This window comes from Camelus ferus, chromosome 24 (assembly GCF_009834535.1).
Source record: "Camelus ferus isolate YT-003-E chromosome 24, BCGSAC_Cfer_1.0, whole genome shotgun sequence".
Classification (NCBI taxonomy): Eukaryota; Metazoa; Chordata; class Mammalia; order Artiodactyla; family Camelidae; genus Camelus; species Camelus ferus.
The window spans coordinates 712,690-737,952 of record NC_045719.1 but is presented as its reverse complement, the minus strand read 5'-3'; the positions used below and the strand labels follow the sequence as shown (position 1 = coordinate 737,952).

Genomic DNA, 25,263 nt, shown 5'->3' with positions numbered 1-25,263 from the left:
CCTTTTACTAAGTTAAATCCTAAACCAGTTTTCCCACTACATTCTCATTCTGTAACATCTGTTCTGTAAGTTGACCTCCCCTACGCTTGATGAGATCGAGTTATATACCTAACGATGAAAATGGAGGGAAAGCAGAGGAACGAGGTAAGACATGAACAGCAGCGTACCAGTATGTTCGTGAGGGACTCTGGAAAATACTAGGCCAGACCTTCTTAATGTGGTTCTCCTTTTAAACAGTTATTTTTAAACCAACAATGGGAGGCGGTAGTCTGATTCTGAATGCAAGTGAAATTATTAGCTTCAATTAGTTAAGAAGATTTGATTTGGAAAAGACCTCATAGAGCTCAGCTTTAGGCCAAAGCACTATTTTACGCCCGGGGAAGTCTGAGTCCACAGAGGGTTTGAGATTTATCTTAAATTACTGCCAGCTGCCCAAAGTTATCCAAATATAGTTCCAGTAACAGAAGCCTTGCGGATCCTCTTTTTTTAGCTCTATTACCTAGTTCTTGCCAGAATTCAAAAGTAAGGAAAAGCAGTAGCTAGCTTCTTAATTCCCAGGGGAAACAGAAAACAACATAGAGCACAAAAAAACCTTTATTTGATAGAGAAATTTTGATGTTTGACAATCATTGCTTGAAAATATAGAATTTTCAATGAAACTTCAAAGAAGCCAGAGTTTCGGGTTAACTTGAAGAGAAATAATCCATTTTCAGAGTGAAGTCATCTCTCGTTGATGCGACAATCTAGAACCATTTTTTCCAAACCTCTGTTGCTTAATTTTTGCTGACCTTTATAAAAAAAAAAACAACCCTTCTCTTTGTTCAAAAACTTTGGTCTTTCCCCCCTAATGTACATAGGTAGAATCCTGGAGCAATGCTGGGCTCTGGAATTCTGCTCTGACCCTGTGAAAGGTTCATTTCTCTTCCAAGGTCAACATGCAACCAGCACGAACATGGCTCACCTTTTAACTAAATTAAACAAGCAGTGAATTAAGCACCCTTTAGTTATCCTTTAAGCCCTGCCTTGGCAATTTCTGTGGAAGGTTAGAGGTATGGCCGGCCTCCTTATATTTCAGTTGGGCTGTTCCCTCGGGTTTTGCCCCCAAACTCGTCTGTGAACCTGAATTCCTCTTGACCCTTTCTCAGAAGTCATTCATGGACATAATGTCTTTCTTTCCTCTATTTGCTATGCATGTTCATTCCTCTCAGGAACTGGAAATGTAACCCTTGCCCCTACTTTCTGCCTAGTAATCATAATCATTTTTAAGAGACTTCAGGAAAAAAAATCATTGACATTGAAATTCGTATTCAAGACATGACTCCCAGATTTCAACCTGAACTTCTAAGACAATATTTTAAACAAACTTCCTACACTATTCTTTTAATGATATTAATGTTATTCCCTTGCAAGATTTGGTAAGTAAGTCATTCTCTAACTGTAATACTGTTATAATGCCATTGACATTTTCAGTTTTAACTGAATATTCATTTTTTTTCTTTTTAGCAGGAGCAAAGTTTAATTTTAATTACAGGATTATAAATATTGGGCCAAGTTTTCTCACCTAAATCAGAACACTGAAGGAACCACCCAGATAATGTAGGCCAACTATTCACAACTTTTATTCTGACTGAACACATAAGACAACAGACATTCATTTATACAATATTCCCATAAGCACATCTAGGGATCTTTGAAATTCTCAGCCACCTACCTATTTATACACCTCCACTTATTTCTCTCCCACCCAAGAAAGCATGTCATCATGCAAGACAATCCAAAAATAAGATTAAGAAAAACATCCACTTGTTATAGCATCAAAAATAATAGAAATAAATTTAACAAAAGAAACACAAACTTACACTCTGAAAACTATAAAACACTGTTGAAGGAATTGAAGATTTTAAATAAATGTGAAAACAACCCATTCTCATGAATCATAAGGCTAAACATTGTTAAGATGGCAATAGTCCCCAAAGCAATCCACAGACTCAAGGCAATCTCAGAATGCTGCCTGCCTTTTTGCAGAAATTGACAAACTGGTTCTAAAATTCATATGGAGTTGCAAAGGACCCAGAATAGCCAAAACAATCTTGAAAAAGAACAAAGTTGAAAGACTCTCCCACGTCCCAATTTCAAAACTTAACAACAAAGCAGTCATAATTAAAATGTATGGTACTGGCACAATAGAAGAGACTGGACCAGTAGGAACAGAACTGAGATTCCAGAAATAAACCCATATGGCAATGGTCAATTGATTTTTGACCAGGGTACCAAGATTATTTAGTAGGGATAGAATCGTCTTTCAGCAAATGGTGCTGGGACAACTGGATAGTCATGTGCAAGAGAATGGAGCTAGACTCTTACCGCACAACACATGCAAAAGTTAAAGCCTTATCTGAAAAAGGATTAAAAACCTAATAGCTAAAGCTATAAAAGTCTTAGAAGAAAACATAGTAGGTCTTCATGACCTTGGATATGGCAGTGGATTCTTAAGATATGACAACAAAACCAAGAATAAAACAAGAAAAAAACAGATACACTGGGCTAAATTTAAATTTTGAAACTGTAGTACTTCAAAGAACCCAATCAGGTAAGTAAAGACAACCCACAGCATGGAAGAAAATATTTATGAATCATGTATCTGATAAGCGACTTGTACCTAGAATACAGACAGAACTCACACGACTCAGTAATAAAAAGACAATCCAACCAAAAATGGGCAAAGGGCCTTTCTGGATCCATGGCCATACTGGCGGCTGCTCTTGCTGGGGGCTGTCCCTCAGCTAAAGCAGGAAGATGTGGCCACAAAGACCAAGAAGTCGCTGGAGTCTATCAACTCCAGGTCCCAACGCGTTATGAAGAGTGGAAAATTCATCCTGGAGTACAAGCAGACTCCAAAAATGATCAGACACGGCAAACGATACTGCCCAGCCTTGAGAAAATCTGAAGTCTTATGCCACAATGGCCAAAACTGGCGACCACCACCAGAGGGGCAGTAGTATCGAACTGGGCACAGTGTGTGGAAAATACCAGAGTATGCACACTGGAATCATCGGGCCAGGTGATTCTGGTCTTATTGGAAGCATGCCAGAGAGACTGGTGAAAAGTCATGCAAACTTTTTCTTTTATAAAACTCAGAGCTTGCTTTAAAAATGGGTAAAGTACCCAAAGAGACATTTCTACAAAGATGTACAAATGGCCAATAAGCACATGAAACATGCTCAACATCACTAGTCATCAGGGAAGCAAGTCAAAACCACAAGGTGCCATTTCACACCCTTGGGGCTGGCTAGAATCAAAAGTCAGGTAACAGGTATTGGAAAGAATGTGGAAAAATCAGAACCCACGTACACTGCTGATAGGACTGAAAAATGGCACAGCTGCTTTGTAAAGCTGGCAGTTCCCCAAAATGTTAAACATGTAGTCACCACATGACCCAGCAGTTCTTCTCCCAAGTACATACCCAAGAGAAACGAAGCCATGTGCCCACACAAAGCCTTGTGCACAAATGTCTGTAGCAGCATTATTCATAATAGCCGAAGGGTGGGAACAACCAAAATGTCTACTGAAATGGGTAAACAAATACAGTACTTTCCTGCAACAGAGTATTGTTTGCCTGTAAAAAGGAATGCTACATGTGAATGAAAGAAGCCAGTCACAAAAGACCAAATATTCATGATTCTTTTGAGAGTCCAGAGTAGGAACTCTACATAGAAAGCAGATTGCTGGTTGCTCAGGGCCAGGGTAAGCGGTGAAGAGCAGGGAGTGGGGAGACAGAAAACAACAGCTGAAGGGTCCTTCTTTTTGAAGTGATGGAATGTTCTAAAATTGACTGGCGATTGTTACAGGTATCTCTGAATATAGTAAAAACCACTGAACTGCACACTTCAGATTGATTAGTTGTGTGGTATGCAAATTACATGTCAATAAAGCTATCATACCAATGTTACATTGGTGATAAAATCTGCTTGCTTAAGTTCGAATCAAATAGATAACCTCTGGCGATCACCTCCTAGTTTTGTACTGCCACCGTTCCCATCCCTCACCACACACCTGGCAAAGAAGAGATTTTGTAAAAGCTAAGTAACAACTTGCCAGTAGTGGCTAACTTGTAAAGAAATGCATTTCAGAATCAATCCTCTCAGAATACAGACTGAACGTGACTAAAGTATTTTCTAGGTGCATGTTAGTGGGCTCTATCCCTGTGCCTCAGTCGCTCACTGAAACTCTTACGCATCCAGAGATAGAATCCTGCGTATCTTTATGTTATTAACCGAACACACCACAAGGACTCCTAGCCCGCTCACTGCCCCTCTCAGGACCTCAGCTTCCCTAGGCCATCCTCCCTGAAAAGCAATTCTGGCCTCATCTGTCAGTGACTTGACACCTCAAATATTACTGTAATTTTGGGTAGGTTATATGATGGGTACCACAAGACAGGTGGAAGATACCTCTTAGGTAGAACCACCAAAAGGAGAGATGGAAAATTGGAATGGTATCTTGAGGAGCGAGTAACACACTGTTTCAATTTTCCATGCTGTACGTTGGCTGGTTCCGTGGTCATCCCCAGTGACGCCAACCCCACGGAAGCACTCACGTCTCTGTACACAGAGAGGCAGCGGAGATCTAGGGCTGCTTCGTCACAGATGTGTGTCCTCTGATCTCCATCTCACTAGTATAGAAAATCAGCGGACTAGGAGACCTAAGAGTCCTTTCAAGTCCAAAATCCTGTGATTCCAGGCCATGAAATACTAAACCACATGTAAAAACAGCAAAATGTAGTTAAAATTCTACTTTGGATTAGATACAAAACCACTGAAAAACTAGCTACTGTCAAAAATGCTAGGAAACACCTGTTCCGTAGTGAGAGTACTAAATTCAGTAGAATCAGAGAAAGAACTCCTTCATTTCACAGGAGTGTATGTGAACTAACCACCAGCTGGCAACCGCCTCTCCTTTCCTTCTAACACCCCTCGCTATTTCAGCACTGGCATCAAGTAGTCACTTCATAAACCAAACACAAGTCGAATGTAATTACAGCAATTATTCCAACCAAATCTCAGGAGAAAATTCTATTTAATATCCACATTTAAATGCACTGATGATTATAACTGAACTTGTGCCTTAAATGTAGAATATGCTATACACCGTGTGTAAGAGTCTTCAAAATTAGACGGCGTCTACTTCATGTGTTTGGTTACTGTGGTTTTTAGGGTTTACACAGGCTTATTTAACTACTGGAGACTAACTAGCGACTACCAGATTTAACTCTACTAACTGCTGTGTCTAAAACAGATGAACAACAAGGTCCTGCTATAGAGCACAGGGAACTATATTCAATACCTTGTAATAATCTATAATAAAAAAAGAACATGAAGTGGAATGTATATATAACTTAATCACTTTGCTGTACACCAGGAAGTAACACAACATTGCAAACCAACTATATACTTCAATTCAAAAAAACAAAAAAGCAGATCTAACTCCTGTACTTGTCTACTTAAGCAGAAAGTACAAAACTGCTATCTAAGAGTCACAGAAGAAAATTATATAATTGCAAATGGTAGTCTAACCTAAGCTACTTTCTTGTTCAGCAGAATATGAAATCTGAGATGTGAATGTGTTAGTTTAAGCAACATGGCTCATAACTAATGCCCTCTAATGGTCAGACGGCTGGCAGAGAGTGCTACTTTACAAGCAATATTATCTTCGAATTTAAAGCCTACAATCCATTTGGCTCAAATCTTGTCTTTGTTACGAAGTAGAAAAATGGGTTTCACGTGTGTGTACTTTGCAGCACTTCCAGGAGAAGGTGTGCTTTTGCAGATCATAGCTAAAAATGCATGCCTCCGTCCTAGAAAAAACTTTGCAGGCACTTGGAGTGTTCAGTTAGCTGGAACTGAATTTAGTAAGTTTTATTCAACAGGTTCATACTTGAGTAATGATGTGTCTAGGTTTCCGATATTTTTCTATTAAATACACCTATTTATACATGACATATACATAGAAAACTATGTTAGTGCACATACTGTCAAAAAGAACACATTAGAAGCATTACACTAAAATTTTTTTTACATTTTTGATATAAAAACAACTGCTATGACAGAGCTAAATATACAAGGCAAATTTAATTTTTAAAAAGGAAAATTACTAGTAAGAATAGTAGCAGAACTCTAGTGAGAAATGAACTGATGTATTTTCAAATAAACCATCTTCAGAGAAAAATATTAATTCATGACAGACTATTATAAAGCGCACAAAAAGAAAATTTATTTTAGAATTATACCAAAGGCTCACTATAAATGCGCGTGTTACCCTGGCACAGTAAGGGAGGAATTCTCCGGCCCGGCCTCAGCGATAACACAGCCTTGATCTTAAGTCTGCCTCTTAGCACATGCTTCAGTTTGTTTCAAAAGCTGAAAATTATAAGCAATTTTCTATGTTGATAGCTTTATGAGTAATTTTGGTAACAGAGTAAAAAAAGTCTTAATCCTTATTTTTGCTAATTCTCTAAAGTCCTGTCAGTCTCTCAAGAAACATTTGACCATTTCCAATAAGAAACTGAAAGGATATTTTCAGACTTTTAAGCAAGTTAAATCATAAATATTTATTGTATGTAAAAAAATAACAAAATGTAAATTTTAGGGTATCTTTAGATTTTAATATTTTTAAGAACATTAAATCGTTTCATCTGTGATGGTGAATTAAAGTGATGAAAAGAATCACTCGTTCAGCCAACTGGTCTACAGTTATTTTCCTAAGAAGACCCATGGATGAAGGAGCTGAAGTAAGAACTGCACGGAGACGCTGACTGACAGTCACACCTGTCAGCTACACACCCAGCTTCTTACAAAAAGTCAAACTGCTGCAGTCTTTTTATGCTCACTGTTGCTCAATTTAAAGACAAATAGCATGAAGTCACTCACATATGCTTATTTTTCAGTGGCCTCACATGATGACTCTCTGATTTAGATTCATCACATATGCACTGAAGTTTACATTACAAAGGAAAAAAGAATGTGGTTTCAGAAGCCGAAATCCATGAAGAAGCTAGTAATGACTCCTCTGATGACAGAGTATTAGCAACAGACTGCCAGTATTAATCACAGAAAAAAGACTTACCAATATCATAACAAAAGGGCATGATAAATTTTTTCTAAAATCCCCAATTCATTTTGATAATGAATCAAACTGACAAATATTTATAAATTATTCATGTACTTTCATGTGACATTCATTTTGTTATTAATATTGATGCTTTCCTGACACTAGTTTTTTCCTATTCTTACATCAAAGTCTTCCAATAAATTTCTGTTAAGTCTCAAATATCACTATAGTTATGGGTAAACCACAAAAGTGGTAACTCACCAAAACGTATTTTCACCTATGTAATAAATAAGTCTGTTGTAAAGTTAATTTCTCCTAATTTATATAAAATAATCCCATTAATCTATGAAAAATTCTGGTCATATTAATTTTAGTATGGCTCAAACCCTTAGAGAAGTATCTTTCTAATTACCTGTTAATGTAAAGAAAACTGAGCACATTTTATACTCATATTTAAACTACTGGCTACCTATAAACAAAGTAGCATTTATTAAAATAGGATATATATACAATTAATTTATACTAAATTCCACTCAGATTTATATAAGTTTTCATCCTTAATTTTTAAATACACACATCATGATTTGTTTTCAAACGTTATCAGGCAGGTATATACAAAAGTGAAATATGACATCCAAGCCACATTATCATTTTTAAAATAATGAACCTCTAAACAGCTACTATGTACAGTGTGTAAAATTCCAATAAACACAGGCACGTTCTTACAGAAATGTTAGTCCTATAATACTGAGCGATATTTACAAGCAAACATGATCCAAACAGCACACGCAGACTCAGGGTAAGTAAACACTCGAACACGAACTGCCAGCCGCACCTGGTCTCCACGGCAGCAGATTATCTCTTCACAGAAAGGAGACCTACAGAAGGAAGCATATGGACTCAATTAAGGAATGAATACAGGTTTCACTTTCTTAATTCCAAGAAAGTCAGTATTAAAATAATTTTTTAAAATTTTGTCTCTGCTACCAACTGATCTGTAATTTTGGTCAAGCTATTCAAATTATAAACTATTTCTTCAGACTCCATAAATTTTAAAAATTACACTAGACAAGATCAGTGATCCTCAACTAGACTGCACCAAAATCACTGGGGAAATTATCCCAAGCTCTCAAGAGCTACATTTGAGCCCTCGTGAATCACCGTCACAAGAGGATCAGTCACGATGAAAGCCCCGTGTGTGTGATTCTGAAGTCACTCCTAAGTAAGCACCAGACTGGCCACTGAGACCCCTACACCAGCCACGTTTACGACATCCTAACCACCACCTTACCGAAGACAAGTGGCAAACGCACGCCTTGCGTTTCTATACACAAAGTGTATGGGGAACCCTTTGAAGGTGTGCCCATCAGGTACGGCCCTCCGAATGGCGTCCTGGAATTCCTCATTGCCTGCAGAGATACTTGTCGTACGCTCGAATTCATACGAAGCCAACGCTGGTGACAAGAGATAGGAGAGCTGGTCTTCCCAGACAGTGGTAAGGCCAAGATCCTAGAGCCACCGAAAGAGGACAGTGAAATACATTATTATTTAAAAACTAATTATAACTAAAATGCTGATTATTTTAATGTATGCCAAGAAAAGATTTTTACAACTTCCTATTAATTATCATAAGGACACATAGAAGAAAAGAATTGAAGGAACTACAGGTGGTATCAGGTTTTACTTTTTAGAGAAATAACCAAGAGGCATTAAACACAATGATGTTAGTGAAACCTCCTAAGCCTATGCTTCCTTAACTTCCGCTAGAAGAGACCACGCGGAACAGCCCTACTGCAGAAGACGCAGTGTCACCAAATTCTGAGGTCACGTTTAAAGCTATAAGAGACCACGCGGAACAGCCCTACTGCAGAAGACGCAGTGTCACCGAATTCTGAGGTCACGTTTAAAGCTAGAGACCACATGGAACAGCCCTACTGCAGAAGACGTAGTGTCACCGAATTCTGAGGTCACGTTTAAAGCTAGAAGAGACCACGTGGAACAGCCCTACTGCAGAAGACAGTGTCACTGAATTCTGAGGTCACATTTTATTTAAAGAGTCTAGTAAGACAGGATCTGCTTAATTTGATTGCTTCTCGCAAAAATTCAACTGCAGTAGGGAAGAAAAGTCCACAAACAAATCGCATATGTAATTTAACTCAAATATTCACTCAGTGTTATTCTGTAAAAGGCACTGAAGAACACACGCTTCCGGCTTCAGGGAGTGTAAAACATGCTGGAGGCAATTATAATTTCATTTATAACATCAACTGACTAATGTTACCTAGACACATGGTATTTTTATAAAAATGTCAAACATAAGAAACTCAAAATTCTGAACATTCTGATTATCCTTTCAGACCATTAGCATTTTCTAATTTCAGTTTTAACTGGTTTCAAGTGATCCCAAGGTCCACGATCATCTATACTCTTCCTGTGGCAACAAGTGAATCTCACTTCCTGGTTTACAGGCACCGCTGACTTAACTACTGATCAACACTGGTGTCGAGCGGATTCTGTCTTCCCTTTCCATACAAAATAATTCTTACACCATAATAAAATACTGGTTTCACTGGTAAATGAGACCTAAGAAAAGGAAACTGAAAGGCAGTATGAGTGACAGAGGGAAAGGGCCGGCAGCAAGCGTGACGTGAGCTGGGCCCCCAACCAAACTGCTGCTGAAAACACCACCAATGCCGACTTCAGTATTTTTCAAAACACACTCAAACACTGACGAGTCGGCAAGCAAGGACAGACGTCCTCAGAGGCCACCGCTAAGGGTGCCTGTGAGCCCAGAGAACATACTGGTACGTCAGCTTGCCTTTGATGGTCTCAAGGCGCACGGAAGCAGGGCTCACCCAAGGTGGGGAGTCTCTCAGGGAATCCACCCGGTGAATTAGAAAGAAGTCTTCCATAGGAACTTGAGAATCTAGTCCTTTGTTGGTTATACGTGTGGCAAATATCTTTTCTCACCCCAAGGCTGCACTTTCCACTCCCTTAACAGTTTCTTTTGATGAACATTAGTTCTTAAAATATACTAACGTTTTCCTTTATGATTAATGCTTTTTTTGTTTTCTTTAGGGCATTTTACAAAAGAAATCTAAATGGCTAATAAATAAGGAGCTTGGGAATCAGGGAAACGTAAAGTAAAGCCACAATGAGGGTATCATTTCATACCAATCTAATTTAGTACAACAGGAAAACAAAACAAACCTGGAAAAAAGTGTGCATGAAGAAAACACAACCCCACACTTTCAGGGGGGAAGGTTAGAGTAATTACTTCACAAAGGACTTATCCAAATGGTGTTATCCACAAAAATCTGAACAAGTCCACCGTTCGTCAATTCTAGAAGGAAGTGATGAAATTCTAGAAGTACTGGTGAATTTAGAAGTTTCTAAGTCTCAAAACTTACCTCTCATGACTTTCAAACTATAATCTTCATAAAGGCAGGGTCTGAATTTGCTTTGTTTGGGGCTAGAATAGTGATTGGCACTATCTTACAAGCCCCAAAAAACTGTTACACACATGAGACCATAAATTCCGGTGTTAATTACCTTCCTGTGCTCTGACACCAGCAGCCTCAGCTGCATCTCTATCTCATTGCTTGTCACCGAGGCATCCATTGTGGAGGCGCACAGCGGCGGGAAGGGAGGAAGGGACACTGTGGCTCCTGGAGCACAGACAGACTTAATGGCTTCTTCACTCATGGGTTTCCACTTGGATTCATCATTCAAATCAAATACACAGATTTCTACTGAGTCAGAGGGCTGGCAATTCCCCAGAAACATCTGATGGTTGAAAACACAACCAATTGTCCGATACGGGTACAGCGGTTTGGGCTGCTCGGCAGCTGGAGGCTCGTCAGGGCTTGCCGGTTTGTGGATGTACCTGAAAAGTTAGCCACGATTGTGTAAGTAAGGTTTGAAAGTCAAGGCGGCAGTGTGTTACTGACGAAGAGCATTATTCTAACATTCTAAGTGTTATGACTGGAGCTTAATACTTGTTTTTCCTTCTTACATTTCCACAATTGATTACTCTTTTAATTCCATGGCACAACTTATGATACAGAAACCAATTTTACTCCTCTAACGCAAGAATATATTCTGACTGTGCAGCACAGGGAAATACAGTCAAGATCCTGTGGAAGCTCACGATGAAAAAGAACGTGAAAATGGACATACGTATATTCACGTAGGACTGAAAACTTGTGCTCTACACCAGAAACTGACACAACATTGTAAACTGACCATAACTCAATTTAAAAAAAAAGAATGTATTCTGTGTACATCATTAAGATAAAAAATGTTTAATCAGATAACACAAAATAGTTTAGTTACACATTTTTAGGCTCGATTTAGGGCCCGGGGTGTGCCTTCAGGAACTCCAGCACTTGAAGACAAGACAACAGAAAACAGAGAGCAGCCAGAGGGGAATCACAGTCAGGACAGTGCCCTGAGCGAAGCCAAGGAGGGAGAGCGACCCAGGAGGAAGAGCATTTCACTCTCCCAAACGCGCGGACACCAAAACAGACGTACAGAGGGTTACCAACATGGAGCTGGTGACCACGTCAGATTTCCAAAAGAAATCATGATTTACAATTTGAATTTATTTCAGGGATGATTATTAGAAAAAGCAAATGCCAATTATACAAAATTAAGAGTAAATATAACATATTTTTTACCCATGTCATGCTGGTAAAGCACATTTTAGGTATACCAATTCTCTCAGCGTTATCTAACAGCTTTCTTTACGGAGGTGATTTCTACACAGTCATCAAAAAGGCTCGAATAACTGAAACTGTCGACACGTGCCTCTGACTACCATCAACATCAATAAACAGCCTATCATCTAAAAGTTACACTTTCATTTTAGTATCTTTGTAAACCGAGCTCACAAACCTGTGCCCTGTTAAGCTCTCCCAGAAAGTGATGGCTCCATCAGTCCCACAAGTCATCACCCACGCGTGGGGCACTCCCTTTGCCTTGGTCCCGACGCAGACGAAGGCCTCCAGCCCGAACCCAAGGAGCAGGCTGCACAGGAGGGTGGCGTGGTCTTCACAGTCACCCTGGAAAACAGAACGAAGGAAGTTCAAGTTACTGATCCCTTCATCTGGTTTCCTCATTAAAACTGCAATTAAAAAGTACTCTTAAATTCTTTGCTTTTAGTCATGAACCTAGTGTTAAGCTGAAACAATGAGGGGAAAGAATGTACAAATTTTAAAAGACCCTATATTACAAAGTCAGTGCTCATAAATCTGACAGTCCTAAGTTTATAAAGAACTCATACAACATAGAAAGAAAAACAGTAAGATTTTAAAGATGAATAGCTCAAGGACGTGAACACAGCTGCCAAGTCATACAGCAGGAAACGTAAGCAAGTGGGAAGACACTCAGACCACGAATCACAGCGTCTCTACAGGGTCATTCTGAGGAAATACACGCACAGGAGAGGGGACTGGCTGACAGAGCAGCAGCATGCCGACAACGGCGATAATCAGGGTGGGCAATGAGAGACTTCCCCTTCTGCTTCCCACACTCTCTTTGATAATGCTGTATTACCTTCACAACCCAAAAAACTACGACAACTACAAAAAAAGTCTGCTTGTGTGTTCTGTGAAACAGCATTACTAAAGGGTTAAACAGGAAGGCTACAATCATGTGGAGGCGTGTATCTACATGCAGAACTGCAGGTAACACACAAAAGCAAAGATAACGACTAGAATGCAGGGTCAGAACAAGGGACAATTTTCCTTCCCCCCACCTTGTGCGTTAGTACAAGTAACACATTTTCATTGTTAAATTGACTTTTGAAAAATATAATTTCCAACCTTTTAGACCAAGTTTTTTCTATATACTGAAATTTTGACTTTAAAAACAATTCAGAAGAAAGATAATAATACAACCAACGATATTCAATGCAAAAATTGACTCAGAGTGATACCAACAGAACCGGAAGCAAGCCTAAGCTGGCCAAAGGAACAGCCCCTATGACGGCTAAACAATGACAGTGTGTTACCAGCTCGTGAAAACCTTATTCAGACATTAAGGATGGTGATCACAACGGCCGTAGCAACAGGAGGGAAAGTGTTCGTAGTATAAATGCTGAACTAGAGAGCAGGACATAGAGTTTTATTTGTATCGATTATAATTATGGAAAAATGATACACACACAGGAGAAAAACATAAAAATATAGAAACAGATGAAAAATAGAATTACAGGTGAAATTTCCCCCTTACTGTTGTAATGCTATTGTTTATGCAAGAAAAATATTTTAAGTGATTTTCAAACTTCTAAGTTAAGATGTGCTTTCTCTTCAAACAAACATAGGTAAACAAAACAGCGAATCAAAAGGATGATTACTTGCTTTACAAAAGAATTATTTACATAATAATTTTAAGTGTGTACCATTACTACTATATTTGAAATAAAAGGTTTAAATCTATACACATAACTTTGGGGGACTACAACCTGGAAATAAATGAAATCTTTTTTTTTTTTTTTTGATAAGTAATGTTTAACTGCTTTCAATTGCCTTTAAGACAAAATCTTTCCAACTGACAAATCCATCTTTAAATAGTTTCTTCCACTGTGTAAGATTTGCCTTGTGAATACCCATATACGCTATTTCCACAAGTTCAGACTAAAAATTCTTTCAAAGCAATAATACATTAAAGAAATCCCTTTTTCTCTTCTGTTTCAACAGTTGAAATGTTACAGTTTTGTTTTTATAATATTATCAACATTATTGCAACACAGATTAGGAAATATCCCATAATCTATCAAATTGATTTAATGAAATCAATTTATTTACATTTAACATCAATATATGTACACAAATTCTTAAGTATATACTTATATTTGAAACTAAACAAAATACCATACAATCCAAGGTTTTTTTTTCCATTTTCATTTTGTACTGCTATCTTCTCTTTAAGAAAAAAAGTACCAACTAAGCAAATTTTAACCCATAAATAGTACAGGAAGACCATGGTTCCGGTCCTGGTGTTGTCTCCAGTTCACTGTTTAATTTACCTCTCAACCTGGGTTCTGACACTGTAGTACTTGTGGGTCCCAACCTCACAAAAATAGTATTATGTTAAAAAAAGAAACTACATAAAAAATAAAGATGCTTAGTTTTTACTTTATGTGTGGACATTTAAATGTTAGGGAAAATGCACATCAATAAAATTAAAAAAAGAAAAAGGAGACGTTAACAACCGACACCACAGAAATACAAAGGATCATAAGAGACTACTATAAACAACTACATGGCAATAAAATGAACAACTCAGAAGGAATGGACAAATTCTTAGAAAGGTACAATCTCCCAAGACTGAACCAGGGAGAAAACTGATCGATTTAATTACTGAAATTGTATCAGAAGTTACAAAACACCCAACAAACGAAAGTCCAGAACCAGTTGGCTTCACAGATGAATTCTACCAAACATTTAATAGGAGAGTAAACACCCATCCTTCTCAAACTATTCCAAAAGAATTGCAGTGAAAGGAACACTTTCGAACTCATTCTATGAGGCCAGCGTCACCCTGATACCAAAACTAGACAAAGCTTATCACAAAAAAAAAAAAAAAAAAAAAAATTACACACCAATATCCCTGATGAACATGGATGGCAAACATCCTCAATAAAACACTAGCAAACCTAGTCCAACAGCACATTAAAAGGGTGATGCACCTCGATTAAGTGGGGTTTAACCCAGGGATGCAAGGACTTTTCAACACCCACAGATCAGTCGATGTGATCCACATTAACAAACTGAAGAATAAAAACCATATGATCATCTCAACAGATCGGAAAAAGCTTTTGATAAAATTCAATATCCATTTATGATAAAAATCCCCAGAAAGTTGGCATAAAAGGAACATACCACAATATAATAAAGGCCATGGATGACAAACCCACAATTAATAACACCATACTCAATGGTGAAAAGCTGAAAGCACGTCCTCTGAAATCAGGAACAAGACAAGGATGTCCACTCTTGCCACATCTATTCAACATAGTTTTGGAAGTCCTAGCCACAGCATTCAGAGAAGAAAAGGAAGTAAGAGAAATCCAAATTGGAAAAGAAGAGGTTAACGCTGTCCCAGAGAAAATCCTAAAGATGCCACGAGAAAACTACTAGCGCTCATCAATGAACTCGGTAAGACTGCAGGATAGAAAATTAATATACAGAGATCTGTTGCGTTTCTATGCAATGAACTATCAGAAAAAGAGATTAAGGAAACAATCGCATTTACCACAGCAACAGAAAGAATAAAATATCTAAGAGTAAACCTACCCAAGGAGGTAGAAGACGTGCACTTGGAAGCTGTAAGACACTAATGAAAGAGACTGAAGGGGACACAGACAGACGGAAAGACACAGTGTCCTTGGATTGGAAGAATTAATATTGTTAAAATGACCATAATACCCAAGGCAGACTACAGATTCGGTGCAAAAACTATTAAAATACCAATGGCATTTTTCACAGAACAAAAATAAGTAATTTAAAAATTTGTGTGGAAGCACAAAAGACCCCCAAATAACCAAAACAATTCTGAGAAAGAAGAACAAAGCTGGGAGAATTAAGCTCTCTGACCTCAGACTATACCACAAAGCTATAGTCATCAAAGCAGTCTGGTACTGGCACAAAAACAGACACATAGATCAACGGAACAGAATAGACAGTCCAGAAATAAACCCACATATTTATGGTCAATTAATCTATGACTACGGAGGCTAGAATGTACAGTGGAGAAAAGACAGTCTCTTCAATAAATGATACTGGGAGAACTGGACAGATAGCTGTGAAAGACTGAAATTAGAACATTCTCTAACAGCATATTCAAAAATAAACTAAAAACGGATTAAAGACGTAAACGTAAGACCAGATACCATAAAACTCCTAGAGGAAAACATAGGCAGAACTCTTTGACAAAAATAGGAGCAGTAATTTTTTTGGATCCATCTCCTAAAGAAAAGAAAAGCAAAAATAAACAACTGGGACCTAATCAAACTTAAAAGCTTTTGCACAGCAAAGAAAACCATCAACAAAATGAAGACAACCTCCTGAATGCAAGAAAATACTTGCAAATGATGTGACCAATAAGGGGTGAATATCCAACATGTATAAACAGCTCAACATCTAGAAAACAAACCCAATTAAAAAATGGGCAGAAGAACTGAACAGTCAGTTTTCCAAAGGTAACATCCAGATGGCCAACAGACATGTGAAAAAATGCCAAACATCACTAATCATCAGAGAAATGCAAGTCAAAACCACAAGGAGTTATCACCTTACACTGGTCAGAATGGCCATCATCAAAAAGAATACAAATAGCAAATGCTGGCAAGGATGCGGAGAAAAGAGGACCCCTGGACACTGCTGGTGGGAATGTAAATTGGTGCAGCCCCTGTGGAAAACAGTATGGAGGTTTCTCAAGAAACTAAAAATAGCATCACCACATGACCCAGAAATTCCACTCCTGGGTAGGTATCTGGGGAAAAAAAAAAGAAAACACTAATTCCAAAAGATCCAGGCACCCCCACGTTCACAGCACATTATTTGCAGTTGCCAAGATATGGAAGCAAACCAAGTGTCCACCAACAGATGACTGGATCAAGACGTGGCTTATTGATACAATGGAATAGCATTCAGCTATAAAAAATTGTGGAAATTCCCCTTTTGGGATAGTTGGAGGGTATTATGCTAGTGAAATGAGCCAGACAGACAAAGACAAATACTGCATGTGGTTTCACTTACACGTGGAGCTTGGAAAATACAACAAACTAGTGAACATGACCCCCCCCCAAGAAAATCAGACACATCTAGAAAACAAGCGAGTCGCTACCAGTGGGGAGGGGAACAGGGTGGGGGATCGAGAGGCACAAGCTACTTGGTGTAAGTTAAGCTACAAGCATGTGCTGTGCTACACAAGGAACGAAGCCCGTACTTCATAACAACTGTAGATGGCGCATGCCCTTTAAAAGCTGTGACTCGCTACACTGCACGCCTGAACCTAAACTGTCCATCAGCTGCACCTCAACTAAAAAATCAGGAATGAATAGCAGGGAAAACGGTGAGAACAAGGCCCTGACTTGTTCACGCTGACAATACGTAACTGCTTTCCTAAGCTAATTTTATAACCAGTGCACCACCATTCACAATGGCCAGGGTATGCCGCATCTGCACCGTGTGCAAGGTACCTTGTTCCTGCAGAGAAAGGCCAGCAGAGTGCACCACTGCTCCTGTCTGCCCCCTCCTCCAATAACAGGGGCTCTTTCATAGCCAAGGACGTTGACAAATCTTGCCGCTTGCCTGGGAGTATCCAGAAGCCTCCCAGCTCGAAGTGGTTTGACGTAAGAACAGACTGGTCTGTTTATCCCATTTTCATCCTGGAGGAGAAGGGGAAAGCATTACCTGTAACAACAAGTTAATCATGCCCAGTTTTACACCTTTTCTTAGAACGCATCACTGTGGGAGAAAGTGACTCTGGAAACCACTTACTGAGGCTTACCTTGCATCCAGCACAAGGCTGCAGAGTGCCATGCACACACTTTTTCCTTTAGTCCTCTTAGCATCTCTTATTTTCATTTCTTAATAAAGAAACTGAAGCTACAGCTATCATGCAACAGATCTAGGGCTCAAACCCTGAGCTGTCTGCCTCCAAAGCCCTAAACCGTCGTATGACCCAGCAACCCCACTCCTGGATATGCATCCAAAGCAGCTGAAATCGGCATCTCAGAGAGGCACCCGCACACCCTGCAGTGCTCACAACAGCTGAGGCACACGAACAACCTAAGTGTCCAGACAGACGACTGACATAGCGGAGCATCTTTCAGCTCTTTAAGGACCATTTCTCCCATCTGCTTCCTCCCTCCCCGGCCCAGGCCTCTCTGGTCTGGGATTCCACATGGCAATGAATAACTTCACCTGAGACTAAGCAGACAACAGGGAGCCATTATGCTTTGGCTGGTTTCTCATCACCCTTGCCCTGACATCACTGCTACCTGCCTGCCCAGTCGTTCCATGCAAAATGCTCTGCACAGTCTGAAGCCATTTCCCTAACCTCCACCACCAATCAGTGAGCATCTCCCCTTCCCGAGCCCCTCAACCAGAAACTGAACCACTCACAGCCTGCACCACAACCTAGGGGACACAGGGTAAGGTTAAACCAATGTGTAGGATCTGAGGAAATACTACTCGAAATACTACACTGTTCTTATATGAAAGCACCTATGTGAGGCTGAAAACAAAATATTTGAATAGTTCCTCAGAAGTTATAAAAAAATATCAATCTGATCATTTATCTTATGTTGGTTCACGGATGAGAGAAATGGGCTTAGGATACAGAAAAAGTAGAGGCAGAGATATAAGCTGAAATGCTGTCGTTAAGTATCCCTGGTCACTGGCTTAGAGAGCCTGGTCAAATAGAATTATTACATATAATATTGCTTCCTTTAAAAAATACCCTAACCAAAAAAAGAAAAAAATACATGCCTACAGCACCAGTTCTGAACATGAAAGCTGAATTTACGTATAAACTGCAAAGTGTCCTAGCACTTAATTATTTAGTACTAAGGATCAATAAAGGACATACTCCAAGTTAAACAAAGTAAGTTTTCATCTAATTTAAATCAAATATATTCAAAAAGGGTTTAGAAAAACAATAACTGAAAGTGAAAAAAATAAAACAAAGATTGTGTTACGTTGCCTGCTTACTACTGTAAGAGTATCATAAAATCATAAAATCAGCATTCTACGTTACAAATAAACTTCTATTTGTCTGGAATAAATACATTCTACAAATTCAAGCTAGATGAAATTTCCACACACAACAGTAAACCTCAAGCGCAGGTGTGCAGCTTTTCTCACACAACTTACAGACCTGTGCAAAAATCTTCACCAGCCGTGAGCTGTGCGAGGGCCGTATTTGCAAATACTCTCTCCACCACTGTTTGGCATATACAAGAAATAACCGCTCTTTCTCTGCAGTTTTCTGACGTTCCAAAGCAAGCTTGAAATTTAAAAAAATAATTATCAATTTACACTCATTCTCTTTAATTACTGCAAATTATGTAACAAATCTAGGCTCTTCCTCCAGCCCTAGTTTAAGCCGCCATCACCTCTGGTCTGCAAGAGCCTCCCAGCCTACCGCCCTGCTCTCCTCCACACACAGTCAGAGGGATCTTTTCTCCCCAGACAGAAATGCTTAAGTAATGAATCACACTGTCATTCTCTCGCTTAAAACTAATAAATGATAAATTTCTAAAAAGAGAACACTTTCTAGGATTAATGGGTAAATATACTATGAGAACAAACACAGGAAGAAGAGAAATTCAGAGTTACTCACCTGTGTGTTCACTACTTCCTGTGATAATGTCTGATTGAGTGGTGGGTACATCTCAAGTTTTACATTTAAAATTCCCACAGAAACTTTCGATTCTGTGCCTGTAAATGTAAATAAATATTTAGAACTTCAGAGCTTTCAATATTATGTATATTTAGTCAACAGAAGTTTAACCAAAATAACTTAAGAATTTTGTGCTTTATTACTTCCCTGGAATAAAGACAATATTCATGATAAAAAGAAACCTAATCAGTTTTTATTTTGTACAAAGACCCTCACCTAGTTATAAGGAGATTACCTATTTTTGTAGCTTCCTAATCACATTTTAAGGAACTTTTCAGACCTAAAAGATTCGGAATTCTTAATTTTTATCTTCACTAAATATATAATACTACCTAGACTTACATTAAAAACAGAGTCAAAGCAACTGTTACCACCTCATTCTCAGTATATACTTTGTCACAGACAGTAATTCCCGCTTATCCCTTCCCATTTTTCACATTAAATGTGAGTACAAATTTTCCATCCACGTATGGATTCAAAGAATTAGAAAACAAAAATACTTCATAGCAGAACGATTTAATATTTTTTGGTGGAACAGAAATTTCTGGGTTATTACTATGATTATCATGTTAGGCTTGTACTTGAAGACAAATAATGGGTATCTCTTTTGAAAATAATCTCTTACATAAAACTGTTCCCCTCCATTTTACTGAAGAAAAAACATATTCTGGGTCTACCAAATCAAAATCTAAATTACTAAAGCTATGCTGTCCACTGGCTAGGTTTAATTCTGTAACCAAGCTTCAATACCAGAGTAATTCAATTACATGTACATAAAACAGTGTGGGTTTCATTTTGTTTTTCACTGAATTAGCAAATATGTATGACGTTATCAGGTAGCATGCAAGAGTCCAGGGCAACAGTGACTAAGACAGGCACCATCTCTGTGCCGTCCGGGGAAATGGACACTGAGCAGGTTACACGTCTTTGTAAAAGGTCAGTGGAACATTGACTCCGTGCTCTGCAGGAACCGCTGGTGCAGGAAGCCCCTGGTACTGAGGGGATTGTTGTACTCCGGGGTGTGCTGGAAAGGCGGTGTCTGTGTGCGGGTGCACACGTGTGTGTCTGTGCACACACATGCGTGCGTGAAGGACAGGAAAATGTTGATTCTCTTTATAGCCTTACATGTAATCAGATAAACTGGGGGTGGGCGTGGGGGTGGGGAGGCCTCAAAATTTCTATATGCATCTCCCAGGGGCAAAAAGTTTCCTTAAGACACGGCTAGAGTGAGGTGCTACACTCACACTGTCCTTGCGGACATTTTCCATAACGACAACACTGGAGTCCAGTTGTAATTCTAATTAAATTCTTTTTATGTTTCCCTCTTGGTTTACAAAGGCATTCTAAAAATGTAAAACTTATTTACAAACAACTTGGCTGTAAAAATGTAACAGTGATATTAATCATCATACCTACACCCATAAGTTCCACAGTAAGACTGGTCACTCCATTTTCCGAGCCCAAAACCGATCGCCATTCCAGAAAATAGGATGCTACTAAAGTGGTCTCACCAAATATGTCTGTTTTGATCAGCACCATGTGAACTGGGTCACTTATTGATAACATTGCTGTTGAATCAGCCATTCTAGTTCCATCGCCTAGTAACGTAAGTCAAAAAAAATTACACATTACCTATCATTGGGCCAACACCAAAGAGTACTTTTACTGAAAAGGATACTATCATAAACTTATATAAATGCCTGAGAAAGCATGCAACAGACGAGGAATAAAAGTGGTCCTGTTTCTACTGCCAACTTTTGAGAGGACTCACAGAACTGTTACAAGCGATGCAGTTAACGCATGTCAGTTTTCCGATCGCAAACAGCTAAGTCTGCTCCTTAAACGTACACAAATAAAGTATATGCTTCTACAATAAAAAGCCTTACAAATGTGCCAGCATTTTTCCCCAAAGCACCTTTATCCATAAACCTCTAGAAATAACCAGTGTATGTTCTACACAAAACTGAAAGATCCAACGTGTTGGAGCTAACGATTTAAGCCATTAACCTCCTTATTTAGGTAACATTTTTCACCGGGGGAAAAAAAAATTTTAGTAGTACACTGGCCATCTCAATAATCTAAATCTGAACATACAATTCCACAACTTTATTAAGTTTACAAATACATTATAATTATTTTGATATTGACAAGTAAAACGTGTAAGATACCTTTATAGAAAGAAACTATAAAATGATTACAGTAATCAAGTATCATAAAGTTATAAAAACGAGAGTTACAGAGTCAGATCTAAACTTTGATAACATGATAAATCTAGCCATCCTTCATAAATGAGAAGGATCATGCGTCACTCTCCACTATAACCCCAGCTTAGTTCCATATACCTAAAGGGCATTTAAATTCTTATTACTAAGGAACAACCATTAAAACCATCAAAAAATAATCTTCAGGGAAAATTAATCAGCAGAAAAAAAGCAAGAAAGTAGGTAGACTTAGTTTACAAAGAACAAAGCAGTGAGGGAAAACAGAACAAGAGACTGGGGAGATGAGCCATTTCGACTCTCACCTCATGCAGAAGTTGTGATTGTTCTGCAATAAGATTTAACAAATATTTACAAAATTAAGTGACAGTTTATTACTGCCTTACCTAAGTTTTCTCTGTGGACTTCAAGTAAAAAGCCATCATGAAAATCTGGTTCACAGGCACATGGAACAGGTTTAGAACGAAAACGTTGATTTCGGAAATGTAAACATAAAGTAAACGTTGAACAAGCTTGTCCTGGTAAAGGCTCAGGTTCCTGCAGATGTTCCAAGAAAGCTTTTCCACCCAAAACCTGAAGGTAAAGATACCTCCGTGTTGGATCAATATTAGCTGTAAAGTGTAGCAATATATATGAGGAAACTGCCAATTAAATTAAGGAATGTGATCAAGACAATAGGAAATAATAACTTGACAGAAATAAAACCAAATACTAAAAAAGGGAAGAGTAACAAATTTACTATATGCCAGGACCACCTGCACCCAGGGAAGAAAAGATACATAATATGATATCCTTTTCCAAGTTTACACCCTGGCTACTTTCTCCCAGCTGGAAAGGGGTCAGAGCCAACGTTTAGGATAACTTTGCTTTTTAGTTGCTTATCCAACAGTCTTTCACCTCCACAAACCAACCCAGACAATTATCAACTCAGCAAGTACTAGATAATTACATTACCATTAAAAAGCAAAGCTGTAAAATTTATAAAAAGTATTATTAAAACATGAGAATCAGGTGGTCCTGGTTTTGCTTCCAGTCTGCTATACATTAAATCTTCTGATACATTTCATGCAATATAGAATCTACGGTTTTTAGATGATTAATCACAAAAACATAGGACTTCATTCTGGAAAAAACCTGAAATGCTTTCTATCAAATACAATTACAGCACATCAATATGCAGTACCGCCCACAACCAAATCAATCTTAGAGAAGCACATACTTTTTTTTAACAACGTTGATTGTCTGTCAGTAAAGCAAACAGGTTGTTTTGGAGATGAAGGGGGTTCTTGATCAACATTATCCTAGAATGCCAGAAGAAGATAAGACAAATTAGAAAACAATTATAGTTAAGCAATGAAATGCCAATAATGGGACTAAGAACAGAACCAAAAGCAGATACGATGAAGCCCCTCAAAAAAGTCTTCAGTTTCCCAGCATAGTTAAAATGATGAAAAGCTGCACAAACAATAATGCAACTGGTCACTCCTAAAGTCTAACATGAAGGAATTAATGGTGTTCCAGCCATGTCCACAGAATGCTAGAAGAAATCCTTAACACTCAACACAAGATAAAACTTTCTCCAAACCTCATATAACATCTGGCTTACGATTCCACCAGGAACAGAACTGACTTTACTAAGGAAGCAGCATTCACACAGCAAAAGCTGCTACAGGTCTATTTTTATAACAAATGACTTTATAAACCTCAAAAACCAAAAAAGGATGCTGTATTAAAATACATAGTCCCTGGTGTATTATGAAGTCCACCTAATTTTTACATTACCCATGTATTGAGGTCACAGTGTCTCATTATTGCCTCATTTTCAAAAGAAGACCTACTTACTAATTTGTGCACTGAGAGGCTATCACGCCACTACTGACCCATTTGTACGAAAAGATTTGGAAGTTCTTACTCAACTACTTTCTTAAAGAAACTGATAATCTGTTACTCTTACAGAATATAGTACCAAAAGTTCATGTTTACTTTAAAAATAAGTGTTATCTATAAGAAAAGTAACATACATATGTATGCATGAATCACAATGTACATCAGAAATTAACACAATATTGTAAATCGACTATAATTCATTTTTAAAAAGTCTAACCTAAAGAAAATAGAATATTAGTAAAAAAGAATTAGGTTAGGGTGAACTAATTTGACTGAAAAATACATAAAGTTACAGACCTAGAAAATAACAAGAGAAAACTCTTGTCACTGTTGAGGAAGTAATATGGTCCATAACTCCAGTTTCATTGATACATAATCATACTTGCTACATTCAAGGGTAGACTAAGCTCCTTACTAGACAAATGGTCTTATTTAAAAAATAGTTTTACTAAAAGGAGAGGCCCCAAATATGGACCGTATGAGCAATGTTAAGCATGAGAATATACTTAACAGTCTCAAAAAGTTTCCCCTGAATGATTACTCACAGAAACAAAATTAAGTTCTTTCATCACATCATCAATGATTCCCCGGCGTTTAAGGGCTTTGATCAAATCTTCCGTTGATAACTGTTGTTGATCAGGTGCCAATTCTTCCCGTATGGTCTCAGCCAGGATTTCTCTTATCCTACCATGGACATCCATCTATGCGGAAAACTCGCATTACAATTTACACTACAAAGCAGTCAACAGTTACCAATTTGCTAAGTTCTTTCTAAAATACGGACTCGAAAAAATAATAATGGTGAGAGAGTAGAAAAATTCAGGAAGGCTTCTCAAGTGATAGTAAATGCTACAATATAACTGAAATTCAATGAGAACAAAGGTAAGATTTTTAAAAGGAAAAAAAAACTTTAAAGACTTATCTCTGCAGTACAAATCCCAGAAATAATCTGTACTGGTTACCTACTTTGCTACTAGTTCCCCACAAACAACACTCAACCAAAACGAGTCTGTGGAGAGTATCGTATAACCAAAGAGCAGAGGCCTGGAGGAGGCGACGGAAGCTCGGACATCAGCCTCCAAGCCGGAGACGTGGCCCTGAGTTAACTCATTTACCCTTCACGCACCGAGGAAACAGTCAGGACCACGGCGAGGCCGAGAGACGCGGCGAGTCCCGGGCGCCCCTCCGAGCCGCGGGGCCCTCGCTGAGCCCCGAGCACCAGCGGCACCTCCAGCACAAGCTCCTCCGACACCGCCTTCCCGGGAGGCAACGGCCGCCGCCGCCGCCGCCGCCGCCCGCCGCCCGCCTCACCTTGCTCAGCTGCTGGTGGATGAGCTGCTTCAGCTCGGACGCCTTCTCCGGAGGCAGCGACATGCTGGGCTCCTCCTCAGCCGCCCCGAGGGCCGCAGCGTCTCCGCGGCGGAGCGAGAGCCCGCGGCCCTCCGCCTCGCGCTCCCCGGCCACCGCGTCCAGCCGGCTGGGCAACGGGGCGGCGCCAACGGCTGCTTCCAAGCCGCGGTCGGGCTGCCCCCGCGCTGCCGGTCGCACACCCCGGCCGCGCTCCCCGCTCGGGTCCCGCCCGCGGCCTCCGCGCCGCGTCCGCCGGCTCCCCGCGGCGCCGCCCCTCCCGCCGGCT

At 39.1% G+C, this 25,263-nt stretch overlaps 1 protein-coding gene across 4 annotated transcripts; it reads right to left on the bottom strand.

Moving 5' to 3' along the window:
• Positions 1–577: 577 nt before the first annotated feature.
• Positions 578–25,240, bottom strand: CEP76 (centrosomal protein 76). Of its 4 annotated transcripts, none has more exons than XM_032467323.1 (12): positions 24,939–25,240; positions 24,173–24,328; positions 22,960–23,041; positions 22,127–22,351; positions 20,934–21,119; positions 19,462–19,559; positions 18,997–19,125; positions 17,315–17,503; positions 12,004–12,170; positions 10,660–10,993; positions 8,399–8,616; positions 578–7,985 (listed from the first exon to the last, which is right to left on the bottom strand). In XM_032467323.1, the coding sequence occupies exons 1-12, from the start codon at positions 24,999–25,001 to the stop codon at positions 7,847–7,849; spliced, it is 1,986 nt and encodes a 661-aa protein (XP_032323214.1). In that variant the 5' UTR covers positions 25,002–25,240; the 3' UTR covers positions 578–7,846. The 4 variants fall into 4 exon arrangements, with proteins under 4 accessions (XP_032323214.1, XP_032323216.1, XP_032323217.1 ...); XM_032467325.1 differs by having other exon boundaries at positions 22,127–22,171; XM_032467326.1 differs by having other exon boundaries at positions 22,127–22,144.
• Positions 25,241–25,263: the final 23 nt, after the last annotated feature.